This window comes from Tyto alba, unplaced genomic scaffold (assembly GCF_018691265.1).
Source record: "Tyto alba isolate M040663 unplaced genomic scaffold, T.alba_DEE_v4.0 Super-Scaffold_15, whole genome shotgun sequence".
Taxonomy (NCBI): Eukaryota; Metazoa; Chordata; class Aves; order Strigiformes; family Tytonidae; genus Tyto; species Tyto alba.
In genome coordinates, this window is record NW_024881277.1 from 816589 (window position 1) to 836973 (window position 20385).

The 20385-nt window shown below is 42.6% G+C and overlaps 1 protein-coding gene across 1 annotated transcript; it reads right to left on the reverse strand.

The window, feature by feature from the left end:
- Positions 1-320: 320 nt before the first annotated feature.
- Positions 321-18124, reverse strand: LOC122152976 (E3 ubiquitin-protein ligase RBBP6-like). Its single transcript, XM_042789107.1, has 11 exons — positions 17589-18124; positions 13925-14024; positions 11258-11352; positions 5617-5701; positions 5397-5498; positions 4793-4930; positions 3729-3901; positions 2872-2975; positions 2046-2225; positions 1874-1952; positions 321-565 (listed from the first exon to the last, which is right to left on the reverse strand). Exons 1-11 carry the CDS (start codon positions 17752-17754, stop codon positions 321-323), a joined length of 1467 nt encoding a protein of 488 aa, XP_042645041.1. The 5' UTR covers positions 17755-18124.
- Between the last annotated feature and the right edge of the window lie 2261 nt (positions 18125-20385).

Genomic DNA, 20385 nt, shown 5'->3' on the forward strand with positions numbered 1-20385 from the left:
AGTTGCTCCAGGGGAGATTTGGATCCATATTAAGAAAAATTTCTTCAACAAAAGGGTTGTTGAGCATTAGAACAGGCTGACCAGGGGAGTGGTAGAGTCACCATCCCTGGAGATATTTAAGAGACGTGTAGATGTGGTGCTTGGGGATGTGGTTTAGTGGTGGGCTTGGCAGTGTTGGGCTAACGGTTGGACTTGATGATCTTAAAGGCCTTTTCCAATCTCAGTGATTCTGTGATTCTGTAAAGGAGGTGCTCGTGTCGTTGGGGTGGGATTTGAATGAGCCGCTGGTGCTGCTGTTGTCACCCAAGCTGATGACATGTTTACAGGAGCTGGGGGATATCCTGGAGGGAGGACAGTGCACTCAGCAGATGGGGGCTGACCAGGTGTGTAATGAGGAGGAAATGGTGGTGGTGGTGGTACCCGCGGTGGGAGAGGAGGTGCAGTGGGGTGGTGGAGGGTGCAAGGGAGGTGTAGGCACAGGCACAAAGACCGGTGTTGGTGCTGGTACTGTTGGGGTCTGAGTCCTTTGGATATGTTCCCTGTGTGGCGTCCTCAGTCTGGACTTCTAAAGAAACCCCAAAACACGTATCACTGTTTGTTACATTCTGCTCTGATTTGAAAGAGTGAAGGAACGAAGCAGGAGCACGGTGGCAAGCACTTCTTGTTCTCACCTTGAGCACTTTCCCTCCCTGCTTTCCGTTCATTTGAGACTACACTCACTTCTCGATCCTCATACTTCCTTCCACACCCTCACCCCCAGCAGCTCCCTCAGTCTTCTCTCCGTATACTCAGCTTTGCAACTGTGGATGGAGTCTGCCTGTGCTTAAAAGAGACTCCCATCTCCCACGAGCCAAGTGCCCACTGCTCCTCTGCCACTCCTTGATACACTTAATACTTCACACTTCTGATCTTCAACGTACTGCACAGGGATTAACTCATCTGCTCTCAAACTTCTAACCTCTTCCACACGTTTCCTGTGTTGTTGCCTCGTGATGATGTATTTGGCCTGTTCTTGTCCCTGACTTTTTATTTTCTTTCTTACTGAATTTGAGGTCTTAGACGATCTGTGAGATGGATCCTGGTTTTTGTTTTCACTGATCTTTACGATTTTATAAACACAGTGCACCCTTACAATCTCTCTACAACAAATACTTACCAAAAGGAAGGAATAACTTGACATTGCAATAATGGATAAAACAGAATCCTCTCTCTCCAGGTGAGAGGAAACAGTTTGGCTATTTGAGATGACTAAACTGAAGACAGTCAAAATTGTCATAAAATAACAGCATTGCCTCCTCCAATAATTTGCTCTGTCAATATTAACTAGATTGCTAAAAAAAATCTATTGGAGGCTGATTTCTATTGGGAAATCAATTTCTTCAGCCCTATTCAGCCAGCAATCAAAAGGCTGGCTTTCCATCCGATCTTTTAATTTTATTTAATTTTGATATGTAATTATGGTTTCCTCAAAAAGAGTTAATTTTTCAGAGTCTTCTCTGAGTCACGCACTGGAGTTTTATTTTAAATAACCTTAATGCAAGCACAGAACCCCTTTGTTAGGCCAAATGAAGCCATTTAAAAATTAATTGCCACTTGTATTCTCCACAACTATCTGTGCATACTTATTTCATGATAATGCAGCTGGTTTATAACTTACATGTTACTGCCTCGTTTAGCAGGTTACAGTATGTATAATATGTTTAATTTCTGTAGAATACTTACAGTTCCCAGCCTGGACTGGCAGCTGCTGAGCGAATTCCACCGGCTCTCATTGGATGAACTTTTGGCGTGGGAAGAGGAAAAAGAAAAAAATCCCATTCACTTTATCTGAAGACAATTTTTTAGAAGAAATTCTAAAGTTGCAGTTACTTACCAGCTGTGGGTATTGATTGTCCTTGGGGGCCCAGAAGACTTGGTAATGCTGGCTGCTTGAGTACAGGAACCTGATAGCCCTGGTGAATAAATGCAAACAGTTGGAAAATAAGCTCCAGCAAAATACAAGTATTATTGCATATGTTGAAAGAAAACTTATGTTCTCTTCCAACAAAGTGCTGATTGTCAGAGGAAGATTTAGCAAGTTCAGAGGCCGTCACCAGAGCAGCAGGAGGTGTCGGAGCCCTGAGTGGCGGTGGAGGTGGTGGCGGCTGCTGCTGCTGCTGTTGCTGCTGAATCTGCTTACGGAGCCTTTTTGTGTAGCCTGTTCCATTTTTGAAGTTGTTCACAGCCTGAAGGCAGAAAAACATTTACAAGAAGGTAAGTAGGAACCTCCAGGAGATATACAGACAAAAGCCTCCACAGAGTAAAATGACTCCTGTGTTCCCATAAATACTATCAATCCTAAAATAAGCCAACATACAGATATAGTCAGATTAGACATAAGGCAGAAACTCTTCCCTGTGCGGGGGGGTGAGGCGCTGGCCCAGGGTGCCCAGAGGAGCTGTGGCTGCCCCCTCCCTGGAAGGGTTCAAGGCCAGGTTGGATGGGGCTGGGAGCACCCTGGGCTGGGGAAGGGGTTGGGACTGGATGATCTTTAAAGGTCCCTTCCAGCCCAAAGCGTTCTGTGCTGTATGAACACATCACATTAAACACTGATTTTAACGACTGGTAACTCAGAGTATCTGTATTTAAAGTACTTCAGTGTTAACACCAAACTGAGGCAATCATGTTAAACAAACACGTGACCTGAATTTGCCAGATTGTCTCTAAAGAGTTGCATGCTTCTGTAACAACAGATGAGGTATTTGAGAAATATATTTAGCTTTATTCGATTCAGCCTTGCTTAAGGAGATGTAAATTAATATTTTCCTCCCTTTCACCTTTTTACAAACAGACTTTTCTTACAAACAGTTGATGTAAAAATCTTCCTGTTACCTGGCGTAGGCACTTGTTGGCAATTAAAGAATCAGGAGAAACATCTGTCTGGTGACATGCTGGGCATGTGTGTTCCTCAGATTCCAGTAATGCTGTTCTAATACCTGTGAATAATTAGAATCATCAGAATCGTTCGTAGGCAAACTAAGGAAATTTTGTTGGTTCTAATCGATTATAAAAACACTTAAATGATTGATGGTGAATATGGTCTTGAATTGAGAGCCTGAATCTATAAATGTTCAATCAGTGTAAAAACTTGATAGTACGCAGCAAATCACTATACAGTTTTGACAGTTCACGTCTTGTAATATTTGAAGATGTAGAGTAGGCCGTGTCTTGATGTTCCAACTAGTCTTTTTTCCACTATCTAGTACAGTGCGAAGTCACCAACCTCAAGGTTAATGAGTAAAACGCATCTCAGTCATTAGTATGTTCAAGTCCTGAAGGCTTTAACCGACTCTCCCATGGAGCAGAATGTGGATCACATGCCTAACTAGCCATTTGTTGCAGATCACAGGAAGTCACCCGAGTTGGCCATAGAGTTTTGCATGAGAGAAAAGGCTGTGGACAGGCTAAATGCATTTGATATCCAATACTGTAATCACCTGCACAATTAAGCACTCCTCTCATACTTGTCCCTCTGCAAGTAAAGAGGGTTGAACTAGATGCATAAAAAAGGAAAAAAAGCTTTCTGCTTTTTTTTTTCTTCATTTCTATGAGCAGGGTTCTTCCCCAATCAGGGTATAGTTAAGTATTAAATAGAGCTGTTAGCAAAGTTAATTTTGTTATCTCCTGTTTCTGCTTTCAGAAGATCAGATGTGGTGCTTTGAGCTAACAAACATGGGAGGAACACTTACATTCATCACAATAACTGTTTCCACAGCAGGGAATAACAGCGGCGTCAGTCATGATATCTCTACAAATGAGACATAACATCTCCTCTGGAAGAGGATCACCACCTGAGGAGGAAGAGGATGGCTCCTCTGGTAAGAAGGGAGGCTTCTCCTTCTTTCCTCTAGCATAAGCTTCCCTGGAGGGTGAGTGGGGAAGGAAAAAGAAAAAAGTTAAAGATGGATAAAGGAAAACTTTTCCAAGCTTTGGCTTTTATGAAAGGAGGATGATCGATGGAATTCTCACTCCACATTAGCCTTCACAACCACAGGCAGTTTAGTTTAACCTACTTTTCTAGAGTCACAACACTGGAAGAGGGAGGGGGGGAACAACCTTCCTTCTGCAGAACTTTCCCATTTGTTGGATCATCTAAGAAATTAGCTCAGACTGGAAAAATCATTTTTGACAGCTAGAAATCAGGTGACATGAATCCCACCTCTCCTTTGCCAGAGGGTGAATGTAAATTGCAAGGCTCGGGGTAAAGTTAGTCACTGAGTAATTGATATGTTTTATAAATGGAAGTCCTGTCAGCTTCTACTGAAAGGAGATCCATGACAGAAAATCAGAAGTGCTGCCAAGTGCATTTTAAAACAGCCACTCTTGTCAGCACACAGTAGTATTTTCTTCATTTATAGCAACAGGAAATTGTCAGTCTGTTTCACACGTGGGCTTTGGTAAAAGCCAGAGGGGAAGGACATTTCAGTCCAACAGCTATTTGTTAAATTTTGCCAAAAGCTTTCAAAACATAAACCAGAAGCAAAAGCAGCTTTCAAAGGGAAGGGCTCCACTGTAAACAGTACTGAAATGTTTTGTAGAAATATCGGCTTAGCCAACTTCCAGGGTCGTGACCAGCAGGAGCGCCCTGTTTTAATATTAGAAAGTATCACAGATTTGAAGGTTAAGATACAATGACAGTGCTTCCTTCCTCGTACTTACAGATGCTGGCCAACTTGGTTGCACTGTCACTCAGGCATTTACGCACGGCTTCTCTCGTTCACTTTTTGGTCAGTCCCAGTAATTCCATACTTACGCATTAATAGCTGGTATTGCATATTTTCCTGTCTTGGTCAGCATAGCACCCTTAGTATTGGGATCTTTCACCTCCACCATGAAACTCCTTGGAATTCCTGTGCTCTTTTTAATTCTGGGAACAGACTCACAATTTTTTGTCCTGATTAAGAAACGAAATGCATGGACATATCTCATCTTAAGACCCACACTTACAATGACATTTCATTGATTATTTTGAGCAGCAAAAGCCTCTAATCCTCCCCTTTAACTCAGCCTAAGGGTTGCTTGATGAATATAGCCAGGATGCTCCACAGGCTTGAGCAGTGTTTTGAACTTTTTAACAAAAAAATTCCAGCAAGATTGAAATATATGAAGATATGCATTCAAGTTCACAGAGAAAGATCTCTGGGCATATGTAATGTCTATGACCTAGAAAAAAAGAAAAGTTTATGTTGAGAATTCCATCTTTCCCTTGGATTTTGAAGGGCTTTGCACCATTGCCATATAACCTCTGTATTTCACCCCAAGAGGAACAATTCTCAAGATGAATATTCATGTATTTGTCACATAACTGCCGAGGTAAAACAATTAAAAACTAAGTAACACCAGAAGTCCCCCACAATCTTACCCCATTTGTTGGGCAGTTCTTTATATAGTGGCCAGGATTTCCGCAACGAAAACAAGTATATGATGGTGGAGGTAGACCCAAGGATTTCTTCATGTAGCTATGAATTTTTGAGGGAAAAAAGAAAAAGACATGCATGTGTCACTCTTGTTCAAGCAAACATCTCTACAATTTTTCCATAGCCTTTAGAGAACAGATTTGACATTGTCAACACTTACTTGATTGGATCATACTGTCGGCAAGACTGTATCATCATAGCTTTTATCTTGTCTTCTTCGGAAGCGTTGGCTTCAGCCAGATTGGCTAGTCTGTTTAACAGGCAGTTATTTGACACACACATCAGAAACACATCTAAGCCCGCACAGCTGAAGACAACACCACTCAGCTAATCCTGTAAGAGCAGCACCACCCTAGCTGAGGTTGCATGAAAACAGCTGCTTATATAAAATATAGTTCTCCTGAAGGTGTTCTGGGGAGTCCTTACGCCATGACGGGGTGTTTATGTGCCTCTTAACCTACTTGAAAAGAGCATTCTTGGGCACTCAAAACCTTAGGCTCTGTTTGTGCCTTACATAAAGACTTGCGTAACCAGTCCAATTTTCTTCCAAGTGGACTGAACTTATGTGTAGAAAAAAAATTATTATCCAATATTTTAAAACTTATTTTTATGCTCCAGACTATTTGAAGGGGAAGGTCTTCACTGTACATTTAATTGAGAGAGTTCTATGCAAGTATCATTATTTACATTTTCCAGCATTAAAAGGACACACAACTTAAGAGTTGGGGAAGATGTTGCTCGCTGAAATTTGGCTTCAGACACAGAAGCCTTAAAAGGAATCAAGCCTTTTATAATGCCTCAGCAATAGAAAAGGTTCTTTTTGGTAGAAATTTGACCGTCATGTGCTGCAGGCAGCCCAAACGGCACGTCCCCTGCCTACTAACTTCTTCATATGAAGGGATTTAACTCCAGTCAGCACAACCTGCAGTTTTTCTCCAGTTGACTGTGTCTTTTTAACATGCAAATTGTCACAGAAACTTTACACAGAATGAGATCTTCACGTTATTGAAGCCAGATGAGATTTTTCAGTAGTATTTGTCCAAATGTTTTTATTACACACTAGTGCAGACACAAGCAGGGCCTAAGGGAGTGACTGTAAATGATTTAGACCTTCAAGCACCTAGCACTCAGATCAACCACTTGTGGTTTTGTTTTTACATGCATTCATTCGCAAAAGTAACCAACTAGTTTCAACAGTTTATTAAATGGCCGTTTCATAGACACAGTTTTTTCTCAACCGTAACATAATCCAGGTTGACATCCATGAAATGAATTTCATTAACATTTACAGAAAACTTTACAGATACTCTACTAGTTTGTTTGCAAAACACGTCCCAAAATGACTAAGCATTACTAGGAATAGACCAAAATTCAAATAAAGCATTTCATACATAGTAATAATAATGCAGAAAACTTTTCGCAACACGTTGCCTCCATGCTAAACCAGTCTGCACTGAAGAGGTTAGAATAAGTAACAGTTTTGAGCTGCTTTATGTCACGTTCCTGCATTTTTCTGATACACTAATTTTCTCGAAAGATTCAATGCATACACCACTTTGACAGCGTTTCACATTTTAGAGTAAAACTTCACATGAGTTTACAGAACCAAGGGCATGTTTAGGGACAGCACTAATGGAGACTAATTTCCTTTGGTGGCTACCTTCCAAAGTAATTAGGTTTAGTGGGGTTTTTTGTTTGTTTGGTTTGGTTTTGTTTTGTTTTGTTTTTATCCCAAATATACACAATTTAATTCTGCACTGGGAGGGTGAGGAGGTTTCTCTTTCTTGGAAATGAACTCCGGACTTTATTTGCAGAAGAAAGAACTAGCTCCTCTGGATCAGGCCTTACCTTCTCTAATCCTTATCGCTTTAAAAACTAGTAATTTCCCTGGCTAGCACTCCTCCTTTTCACACAGTGCAATCACTAGTGCTTTCCCAGACAAAGTTACACAGCGCTGAGCAAATAATGCAAGCAGTTCCATAGCAAAACATGGCGTTACAACAGCTTCGGAAAGTCACATCTGCTAATATGCCACACGTACACATGGTATGTTCCTACAAACAATTAGGTGCATTTACACAATTTCCACAGCCTGCATTCAAACAAATCAGATTGTGTTGTCCACTGTCTACATGAAACTGTGCAGCGTTCCACAAATGTATCTATGCAGTGGCTAGAAATTAGAAAATAGCCATGCAGTTGTGCATGGTACAGGAACGCTTCTCTTTCGGCTGTTCACAACTTACAGCAAATTAAAATCTTCTATGAAAACTGTGTAAGTTTCCAATACAAAATTATGAAAAATCTGAGAAACAGCAAACAGCTTCTGAAGTACTTCTTCTTTTGTTCTGAAGGTTATACTGCAACATTACGTTGAGTCTGTGAAGTTACTCCCCTTCTATCTTCCCAAATTGGGCACTAATCCTTACAAGATAGTAACAAAATATACACACACATTTAAAGTTAAAATAAATACCGTACATTATTAAAAAATAAGTTTTGTTCACATTACAACAGTTATCCAGCTATAGATCACAGTATAAGATTTAAAAATATGATGAAAAACCTTTTTTTTTTTTTTTTTATTGAGTACTTGATAAGAATATATACCTTAATAAGCTGGGCCAGAGAAATTGATGCAGAAGAGTCATCAATCTGTTAAAAAAAAAATAAACACATATTCAGGTTCTACAATCAAAATATAGCAATAGTTAACCTCTACTGTATCCTGAAAGTCTGCACTATATCCTCCGAGTGTCACTGAAAAAGCATTTCCAACCTAGAGTAATTGTATCTGTTCAAAACAGAGTCCAAACCTATGACAGCTTAAGAGTGCCCGTGTGGCTAATGAGAAGGAACTAAAACAACCGAACGTCCTTGAGATCCACTTATTGCTCCAGAATATCTCAGAGAGGGACCCTTGTCAGATGCTCACAAGTGCTTAAAAGTTGAAGGGGGAAGCTGTCAGTTTTCAGCTAACAGGGAATTTTTAAAAAAGTTATCTTTATTTGAGAGGGAAGCAGGAGACTTCTTTTCAGTGTAGTTTGTAAGTTAATGAGTTAATGTCTCATAATTTATAAATGTACATGGTTATGCTTTCACGAACAAAGTATAGTTGTGTGTCAAAATAAAGCACGGGCATATGAGCCCTGAAACATGAACTCTGCCCCTCCTGTCAACAAGCTTAAAAATGCCAAACTCACCATACCCCACCAAAGCCAGAGAAAAACACCAATCGGAACCATCAGCCATAAATGTAACCCACTACTTAATCTAGAAAAAAACCAATCTGCTCAAATTAGTGAAACAAAGGTGTTTACCATGACAGAGTAGCCTATAAAAACTGAGAAAACTGGTTACTTGTATTATCTTAGACTGCAGGCTGTGATCGACAGCGATAAAACAATGGGCACAACTCTCTGCATTTCTGCAGCCTCTAAGGACAAATACCAACTAGAGATCCTCGCAGTTACTGCAATAGGAATGCTAAACCAAAAAGGATCCACTTTCTTGCTTTGACTGTGGCAACAGGAGGACAGCAGCACAGACTTGGAAGTGTAGAACGACAGCAAACATAAGAGCAAGACAATGAAGAAATATTCAAAGTGTAAGCTTTTGTGCATCCTTTTTAAAAAATCTTAACTCATTTTACCTTTGCTGCTTTACCATTCATCAGTAATGGCAAACTTCCCAGTGATTTATTCCTGCCACACTAAGATCCCGGTTCTGCTTTGAAATACATACAGACAGATGCGTATTTAAACAAAAACAAAGACAAACCCCCCACACTTCAGACCAAGACCTGAGTTCGCTGTAAGAACAGAGCTAATAGTGTCTCTAGCACTAGAACACCTGAGGCTGGGTGCTTTCCCGGTGAGAGAGAGAGAGGGCTTGTACAGAGAGATGCAAGGCTTCCACCCTCCCTACGGCTCCCCACAGCCCGAATCAGGTGCAGTCAGAGCAAACAAGAAGGGCATGTTTTGGTTTTGTCTTTCCTTTACTTTAATGGGCTCTAACTAACACTAAGTCTTCCCTCCCACTCCAGGATTTTTCCTCTTTCTGAAATTTTTTTTGGAGACATCTGTGTTGGTTTCGGTAAGGTGTTATGCAGCAATGTAATAAAGGCATGCCAGGGAACACAGGAGGCTAAAAGAAGGTTAACTTTACCTAGGAACACCTGATTTGTGTTTATCCACATACTAGGTAAACAAAGAGAAAAATAACTGTTTTCAAGAAATAAAAACCCATCTAAAGTAGATCAGATACTATAAACATGGTTCACGTAAATGCATTACATGACTACAAGGGTCACTAGGCCAGTTAAAGTGACTCAAATTCAGAATGGGAGGCATTCATGTCCTAAAAGGAATCTGAACCAGTCGTTGAGAGAATTACAGATGTCAGATTTCGAAGTAGTGTTCTAGGCCTACGTACAAAAAGTTTTCAATTTTGATTGTATGCCATTCCACAAGAATCAAAGGCTGTATTCTTCACAGAACACAGACCCAGAGTTCATGAATTTCTACATGAAGTTATCCTAATAGCTTTTCAAGTGATCAGATCCAGTGTTCCAGGGTTAATGTAATGCCTCCCGCCATTCTAGTGATGAAAAAGCAGTTATACTTAAAGATGAAAAATAAAAAACATCCCGCAGTAGTTTTTATACTGCAAAGACTATTTTGAAATGCGTTGTTACACACAGGATTTAACCCAAGGGGCCAATCAAGATCTAGACCATTACCAGTCAAGTATTTCCTTGTGTTACTTACTTCTGGTTTAGTAACACAGTGACAGTATTTTCAAACCTGAACAAAAATGCTGCCCCTTTTCCAAATGTAAATGCAAAGTGGTGATATACTAAAGAAAAGTTTAACCTTCAGGAAATTAAAGCAGCGTCCAACCCTGAAGTCACCCAGATCCAAGAATGTACTGCAGGCAGAAGTTAAGAAAAAGGACAGGGATTCTACCCGCAAAAGTGCCAGGCTCTAACCCTGTGCAAAAATTTGTACACTGGGGTTTAGATATTTTCATTTGCAGACAAACTATTAAACTAAACTGCTTCATCTGATCAAGCGGAAAGGCCAAGTGCAGAACTTTAGAATACCACTTTGGGTAGCAAGGATATTTACATTCGCGGCAGTCTATGAGAGCCATTTATGCACTCCGAGGGGCCCAAACAGTACTGCTTCAGCTATACAGTTCTGGGAACAAATACCCAAGTATTTCAGGACACAAAAGGGAATCATTTAGCTGCACAGAACTGTCCTCAAAACGTATGGGATATGTTGGTTTTAGTATATGCTTGCACCCCCGAGTCAAAACAAAGAAACAGTACCGAGTTTAACAACAATGGTTTCTCAGTGGGTTTTGATAACATTTTCCAAAATCATTAGGCAAAGAAAGTATTTAAAAACAAAATCTAAGTGATGCAATGTGAAAATGGCGAAAAAACCCACTCCAAACAATTTTAATTGCAAGAAACAAAATGCACACGGCAACACGGAAGACAGATGTAGAACATGACGCCATGTTCAATTGTGCAAACCTTGAACCTACGTGACCTAAAACCAATCATCCATTATCTGTACAACACATTGTCATAAAGGAAATATTCTAGTGCATTCCTTATGAAATGCATTGTGTAACTAGCCGCAAATACCAATATTCACATTAGAACTGTGCCAATGGTGGCATTACTCGGTTTTTACTGTGCTGAATCAAATACATTGTCTTTACAACATCTACTAAGTTTTACTGGAAAATATGTTAAGTTTATGTTTGGAAAATTAATACAAAGCTACATTGTTTAGAATTAAGTGCAGCGTGTAGAAAAAAGTCAGAGATTGTGTTTTTACATACTGCTCTTGATGTTCCACTCACTGGCTCAGTTCGACTCCTAGAAGAAGAAATAAAGGTGATCAGAACTTCAAATAAGGCACTTGTACCCAGCATAAATCAGTGGAAACACATTTAAAAACCTGAACATCAAAACACTCTGTTCTGATAGTCTGGTGAATGTGGAAATTTATTCGTATATGTAAACTGTTCTCTCTTGGTACATTCAGTGCAATGAAAAAGAAATCCTCAGTATCCCACTTTTACTTTGTCACCAATTACCCTCAGACTTACAGAGACAGGACACAACGGTGCAAGAGCAAGTCCTCAGCTATTTTGTCTCTGCTACATAAGTATCAAAAAGATGAAGTCTGTATCACAGTTTTGTGTTATTCGATAATCAACCATCAAAATAGGAAGGTAACTCTAGCCAATCTGTGTATCCCTACTCTTATAAATAGGTACCAGATACAGTACTTTAGTTTCTAAGAAAGAACAGCGATTGATAGTCCAGACACTTCAAAGTGCAAGGTCACTTAAGTGAAAAAAATCAGTCATCTGACAATGAAATAACAAAAATGTCAGCAGCACGGTCTTTAGAACACTGTTTCTTTGTGGAAGCCCAAGCACTGTGTGCAGTTATCTACCACACATAGCCATAAAAGGGCCAAAATACTAAATGGGCTACATATGCTATATTGACTAAATGCTACAGAACTTTAGCTAATCTTCATAACATTTGAAAACTTGACAAGATTCCACATGCTCATCGATCTGTATCTGCACGCTACTCATCATTAATCAGACACGTAACCACTGAGAGAGTTAGCAAACAATCCACTCATCCTCCAAAGTGTCCCATGAGCAGAGGCAATTCAAAGGCTGCTTTGGAATTTAGGTACAAATAGAAAGGCTCATGCTTCCTGGCACTGCTGGAGCACCACCAGCCTTGCAAGCACAGCCAGGTACCTCCTGAAGATGAGGAAGGACAAGGAAATACTTCAAATTACCACACAAGGGTTTCTTCAGCCGTTTACCTTGAAGAACACACTACAAGGTGAGTAATGCATTTTTGAATCCACCATCCCCTCCACCATCCCAGCACACATTCATCATTCCCAAACATTCACCACTCTACCAGTTGTTTCTGCAATGTTTCCAGCTGAAGGAACAGAAAGCTAATTGGCCTGGTTAATTTTCAGTGGAAGAACAGCAGGCCCGTTCTTTCTTTATCCCCACATACCGGTAGCGATTTGATCTTTGATGCTAACAGCATCTATCCCCTCATTTTAGGGCAGCATTACACCACCAGGAGAAGGTGCCATCCAACCAGAAACGGAGGATGCATTGACCAGACAGCACTAAGCAAGCGTATTTAAACTAACCCCCAAAACAAGGTCATGTTTATAAGCACAGTGCTGTGGCGTCCAGAATTACTGGGTAGTACCTGAAAGCACCGCAACAACTACTGCGGTAATATGCCCAAAGTTACATGCAGAGCCTCGTAAATTCAGGGGGTTATGCTGGCAAATGCTTCACGGGTACCAGGATGCCGCTTGTGCTGCTTGTTGGAGACACACTGTAGCTCATCAGTATACTTTATTTCTTGAGAACCAACATGAGAAAGGCATGGCAAACCCACAAGCGAGTAATATCTACCAACTGGGGTGGATTGGCATCTCTTTGAGAAGGCTGGTAAACATGAGCATTCAAAGAGTGCTAATGCAGCTGGTACAGAACTGGCCTGTATGAATGCCTAAATGACAGCAATCATCCTGTGGTTGGGACTGCATTTGATTAGCTGTAATTTTAACCAATACACCCGGTATTTATTAAAAGTCTGTACATTTTAGGAATAAGGGATTAAAGCCTGAAGCAGAGATATCAGCTTGGGGTAAAAACAGACTTAGAAAGATAACTAGTAGTATTTGGTAATGTGCTAAACTGCTGAGTTTCAAGTTTGGAAAGGATTAACCATTTCTTTATCGTACTCACACAAAAGGCAATACACTTCAGGATATTGTTCTTTTTCTCTTGCCCAAAATGGACATTGTCTTTAGAAAACTAACAGGACTCACTTATGAATGAAACTTCTTGTTTGCATGGTTCACCAGATGGTGACCCTCGGTCCCTCCTCTATAGCTAGTATGCAAAACCCCTGGAATTCAGGTGTAAGAATACCTGCCTTATCCGCCTCCCCTCCGCACCCCCCTTCCCCCAAGTGCAAGAAATAGACAAACACTGAGAATCTTCTGATTACGGGTTTACACTACAGTGCATATCTGCCTTTACTATAAAAGCAATAAAAGCGAACACACATAATAAGGAATCTCCACACATAGAGGAAACGGGATCTACAACTCGGCTCTCAGAAAATTCAACCCCAAGAACAAGCCCAACAGAATCATCTTGAAAGTCACTGTTGTTGGATTTTGAGCTCCACGTCCCGGCAGGACTAAAAACTTAATTATACTTTGGGACTGATACATTAAAATCTACCCCATGACAACAAAGATTAACAGCAGCTTTCACAAGAAGGATACAATCTGAATGCCTCTGTAAACTAATATCCATAGACGAAGTTGACATACTGAAACCCCTCACAACGAATACAGTGCTTTATGGGGACTTACCTAACACATGTTTTGCTGGTAGCTTTAACTCCTCCAGCAGGGATTCTTCTAACAATTACCGATGAGTTCTTAGGAATCAGGGCATTATCGTCCGTGTATTCTGAAAACAACATCAATACAGAAAAAAAAAAACATTAGTCAATTTGTAAGAATGTATATGAATATGTAATTTCATAGCACTTCAGAGAATCCCTTTACAGATAGAAAAGCAAAATTTTATATGTAACATCGCACATTTATCATCTCAATGCACTAACAGTGGCTTTCAAGAAATCTTCAGGCTTGATAATCAAACACAAGCAGCAAAATCTTTTTCATTTTAAAAAATAGTTTGAAAGCCAACAGCAAAATGGTCTCAAAGGCCACTAAAGGAGACTCTGCGAATGCATGAGGTTCTTTCCTGCTCTAGCTTAAATTACTTTTGCCTCCCTTAGACAAAACCAGTCGATCTTTGGAGAAAAACAAACCACAGCAAAGTCTCACCTCCATAAACTGGATTCTAAGGCCTGACTAGCTCGCTCCGCAAAAGAACAGACACTTAGCTAAAGCATGGATGCTCTGAGCCACTGCTGTGGTGGTCTGACTCAAAATCCACCATTCTGAGGCTGACAGCACTGCCAAAGCATCTCTCTGAGCCCCATCTAGAGAAGTATTTTCACCCAGATAAAGTACGGAAGCTCATCAGAACAGAAGTCATCAGAAGGCAAGCTTGTATGTGAAACGACAAAGAAAAGCCTGTGTTAGGCTTAGATGCCTTGCTAACCAGCTATTATGCTGCTGGGGGAAGGACGTACAGAGGAAGAGGTGAAAATGACTACTAACGTGCCAGACTGTCTCTACCAGAAAATGGGGTAACTCTCAAGAACACATTTCTCCTGGCACTTAAAAATGTGCTTTGTCATCATGTGATTTTTTAATTCTCTTCTAATCAACCCCACTTGCACACATTGAGACAAACAAATCGTCTATGTAGCAGGCACTGAAAGCACTGCCTCGAAACACCCTGAGTAATAGATTGGACTACTCTTTCTGGGTTTTCAGCTTCCACCAGAATAGCTATCAATGATCTCACCTCCACCTGGTATATCATCATTTCTTGAATCAGCTAGTTCTGTGGGCCAAACAATTCATGGAACTTTCATTTGCATTATTATTATACAGTAGTGTGCTCCAAAAGAGCCCCTATATTGCTTTGAAAGGAGGAGTCAATGAAATCTTTACTATTTTAATATTTAATAATTTAAAAAACTTTCAATCCTTAATCTGATTATACAGACCGCTCGAAGCCTTAATGTCTTCTTCGCAGCGCTTGCTGCCAAGTGTGTCACTGGGAAAGCAAAAGCAGTGCTGGAGACAACGCGGTAATGAGCCAACCTGAGCCTGCCCTAAGAGCCTTTAAGGGACATTACCCCAGCCGACAGCACACCCCGGAGAGGTCCCAGACCTGCTGGTGACAGAGTCAGAGCAGCCAACTCCCAGACAGGCAGTGCCTGAGCTCCACCCTAACACCATATTTTGTGAATGGCTATATGACTTACCCTCCATTCAACCAGGGAAACGGGGAACTCCATACCCTTTCTGAAAGCTCTACCCAATGATGCTGCATGGCAGCCCAAGAACTCACTGCACTCTGAGGTGGGACCAAAGTAATCCCCCCCTACTAGCACTGCCATGCAAAATGGCACAGTGAAGGGCAAGGTTTAAAAGTTGCTTAAATGTCTTCTCTAGAATGCTAAGTTGTTTGCAGTGTTGAAGGCATTCCAGCAGACAGACAGACCGACAGACATCAGCTGTGAGGCCAAATGATGTCATTCAAAGTTAGCATGAGTCTGCTCTGAAGACATCACATTGTGACATTACTAAAACAGTCAAGTGCATGCTGCAGCACTGGACGCAAGCAAGTTCTGAGCCCAAGACACAGTCTTATAAGAGCAGTATTCTTCCTTAAAACTATTAATCTAAGACCAGCTCAGAGTCCATTTTTGGATTTTTGCTTTTTTTTTTTGTTGTTGTTGTTGGTTTTGTTTTTTTTTTTTTTTTTTGTTTTTTTTTTTGTTTGTTTGTTTTTTTTGTTTGTTTTTTTGTTTTGTTTTGTTTTTTTGTATTTTGCCTGATAAGCAAGTGTTTTGAGTCAGAATGTTACAGGGCAGGAAAGAGTACTCAAGAAACCTGAGTTCTGGAGTCTGCAGTTCTTCCACAATATCGCGAGAACATCTATTATAAAAGACAGGCCATGAAATTCTCATCCATTGAAAAGGAGGCAAGTTTAAATGCATCATGCTCGAGTATAGGCTTTTCGAAGGGAATTCTACCTGTTTAGAATATGTCTCTATAGTGAGCATGGAAGAGGACACACCCCCATCCCCTTCCCCTTTTTAAAATGGGCCCTAACCATCCATTTTGCATTTCCAGCATCTTAAAAAGAGTCCATCCTTTCATTTTTTTTCCACTGATACTTAAAATCCTGTTTACTTTTAGCTTATATTAGCATTTCTTCTATTACTAGATTTCCATTATGAAAAGTAACAGCTACCGAACTGTAAAGGTTAGAGTACTCAGAAAAATCTGAACAAGTAGGCCATCTTCACTCAACGTTCACTTTGCTCTTTCCAGCATCGTTTCAACATTTACTCAGGACTCCTGTGCGGACAAAGTGGTAAAACCCTAATAATTTGTGCCCACATTGCAAGAATTCCAAACACCCCATTTAGGCAGAATATTCTGGTCTCGCTTTTTCCTTTACCCTCTGAAGGTGAGCTTAAGCATCTACATCTGATTCATAAAAACTGAAATTCACAGTTATGCATATAAAACAGATATTTGGCATACATATATATTACACTGAAATGTATTCTCTAGCTTTGCTCTGAAAAACACTGGGGGATTTTTGCATCTTCACCTGGAAAGCACCCTTACAAAAGCTTCAATAAACACCTGTGGCACTGATATACCAAGTTTAGAATTTTGTACTGTACTCATTTTACAAAGGTCAAAGTGCAACACGACCTACCCAGAGGCAGATCTTGTCACTGTTAAATAAGAGTGATGGTCTTTGAAGTATGAAAGATATTCCTTCTTTAATTTCACCTTGGGGCAACACCACATCTAACAGAACCTAGTGAAGCTGATACTTTTTCTTCACTGGATTCTCATAATGTATGAAACCAAAGCAACAGGCTTCGTAAAACTGGTATTATGGCTATCCGAGCAACACTTTAGGGGGTAACAGATTTATAAGCATAAATTTTTCTTCAAAAACTTTGCTTTCTGTTCTTCACCTGCTATAACAGAGTCTGCACGCTGCCTATTTCAAAATACTTTTTCTTCTGGTGATTATAATCAGGCTCCATCACAGTTTATTACCATCCAACATTCTGGTTCTAACTCTCTGTCTTACACAGACCCGACCGTTACAGGAGTGACGGCAGCCAGCTGGCCATTCGACCTGCTAGCACTTGTGAAGCTGAAAGTACATGAGCAGCTGAAGACAACACTCAGAGACCCTTCTGCAGCAAAGCCCTCCCAGCACATTAAACAGTTTCCCAAAACTCCCGACAATTCCATTCACTTCTACTAGAAAAACTCAAGGCTTGTGAAACACGGATTTCTGCCAGGCCGCCAGCCGGGCTGTCCCCAAGGCCCCGCGCCCGCCACCCCCACGCACCTTCTTTGCTCTGGGCGTTGCTGATCTGCAGGTGGCAGTTGGCCGCCTTCAGCTTCTCGCGGGCCATGATCTGGCGCCTGAGGTCGCGCAGGGAGATGTGGGGGCCGCTGAAGGTGAGCGCATCGTAGTGCAGCTTGCTGGCGAACTTGTAATGGATGCACGCCATGGCTGGGGCCAGGCGATGCCCGCTCGGTGACAGTGCTGTGGCCTGCGGGTCAGGGCCCGCGGCGGCACAGGGACGGGCGCACCGAGGGGGCCGGGGCCAGCAGCGCGGGCCGAGCTCGAGTGGGCTGACAGCGCTCAGAGCCCGCGGCACTCCTGCCCCGGGGCCTCAGGCAGACGGCAATTCCCTGGCCCCCACCTCTGCACCGACTCCAGCCTGCGGCCCCCAGCGACCGAGCTGGGCTGCAGCGGCAGCGCCCGCCGGGCTCCTCCTCGCAGCCCAGGCAAGCGGGCGGACGGTGGGGAGAGGCCCCCACGGCCCCGGCTCGGCCGCCGCTCCCGGGCTGACACGCAGCGCTCCCAGGCCCCACCGCTCGCTGTGGCGACTCGGGCGCCCCTGCCTCAGCGTTCTGTGAGGGGCTGCCCAGACGCCACCGGCACGGACGGCCACGAGTGCGTCCCTGCGCGGTGCCGCGGCACACCGCACACCCCCGCGCATTGTGACCCCATGCGTGATGACAAACGGCCTGTGTCCTGTCACCGCCCGGCCTGTCCCTGCCCGGTGTCCCTCCTGTCCGTGCCCGGTGTCCCTCCTGTCACCGCCCGGTGTCCCTCCTGTCCCAGCCTGGTGTCCCTCCTGTCCGTGCCCGGTGTCCCTCCTGTCACCGCCCGGTGTCCCTCCTGTCCCTGCCCGGTGTCCCTCCTGTCCGTGCCCGGTGTCCCTCCTGTCCCTGCCCGGTGTCCCTCCTGTCACCGCCCGGTGTCCCCCCTGCCACCCCCTGGGGCTGTGCTGTCCCTCCTGTCCCCCCCAGGCTGTCACCAGCCGCTGTGCCCCCTGCCAGCAGCACCCAGGGCAAGGCAGCCCGGGGCAGAGGCAGCGGGCTGTGCTGTGTGGCGCTCGGCTGCCCACAGCGCGGGGCCAGCGAAGGGAGGGGACATCTCGGGGTGTCTGAGGGTATCTTGCTGCATTTCTGGAAAGTTCAGTCAAGGAAGCCAATGAGCATTTATTGCCAGAAACCCATGTACTTCCCAACTCTGGCATGTCTACAGCTGCTTGAGCACTGGAGAGGAGGACTAAGAAGGAAGAAATGAACCAGCAACGTTAGCAAGTGCCCCAGGACAGTACTTCTTCCTTCCTCAATCATCACAGCTGCTGCTGCAACAGCCCTTGCACATGAAATCATGTCTTGAATTACCAACTCTGGTTCTGCTGAGTATACGGTACAGCTTGCAGACGTTTCTGCACCAACTGGCTATTCCTTTCTCCTCATGTAAATATAATGTAAAAGGCTTGTCATCTGGCAAGGATAACGAGGAAGCATCCACGACTGCTTGGTTAAGATCTTTAAACGCCTTTTGGGTTTCTGGAGTCAGGAAAACCTTTTGATTTCAGTGCTGTCCTCTGTATCCAAGGGATAGTTATTTTTGCTATTTGTGTCTGTCTCTTTTCCCTGTTAATAGTGATTTGGAAGCCTAGGTTTTAATTTGGTAGCTTTGCTTATAAACCTGTGGTAGAATATGGGTTATACATACTGATGCCTTAATTCGGCCATAGCCACATTCCAAACCACAGCAGCAGAGGCAAACAAGCCCAACTGTTGGATACGCGCTAAAAGCCCATCCTCTCCCAGAAATCAAGTCTCCTGGGTATCTGTCCCATCAAACTCTCAGTGGCACAAGGATGGGCATCTACATTATGAATTTTCACTGAAGAAAGGAAGGATCCCGCCTTTCCGCCAAGAAGGCTTTGTCACTAGTCTGAAAGGAGACGTCGGGTATGCTTGGAGAGCAAACCTACTGACAAGCTTACTCACTCTATGGGGGCTGGGAACTGGAAATGAGCATATATTAAAATTAATAGAATGCAAATGAATAAAAAATAATAATATTAGGAGCAATAGAATGAATGGAAATGGACAATTCACATCTTAGGATCATATGGGTGAAAAGGAGAGTCTTATGCCTGGAATGTTCCTATGCCTAAAGGCAATTGGCACTACTCCACAGATTCTTCCAAAACCTTACTATATACCGCATCCTCTGAGCATGAAAGGGAGAGTCTCCAGAAGCCTTTACATAAAACCTCTTCTAAAGCTGTAGATTTGTTCCTGAATGGAGTTTATCAGGCCCTGCAGACTCCCGAGATTATGTGGATATTCCCAGAGAGATTAATTTGGTATTCTGCAGGAAGCCACAGTCAAGCTAAAGATAACAACACAATTTTCATTGCCACTACAGGCCTCTAGGATCCTGATGGCTCTGAGTCATCTACCCTGGGTCTGAACCTTACTGGTTTACCTCAACAACCAAATCCGGCACATGCCAACACTTTTACGGGAAATAATTTACACGCTTCAGATTTTTTTGAAGTTTATACTACCCATTGACACAACTACCAGGGCAATATTGGCTAGATGGAGAAACAGCATTTGAGGATTTACCCTCAACCTGAGACAAAAAGTGGATTCTAAGTGCATTAATACCATCCACACAGGTTAGAACCAGTATCTCTTCTGTCTCTTTAGCTCCTAACTACTGATATCTACAGGAAAAAGTGTCACAGCCTTGCGACAGAATGTGGCATTAAGTTCCACCTGTGTGTAACAGCTTTTATCCCATGGTTGGGGGTTGCAAA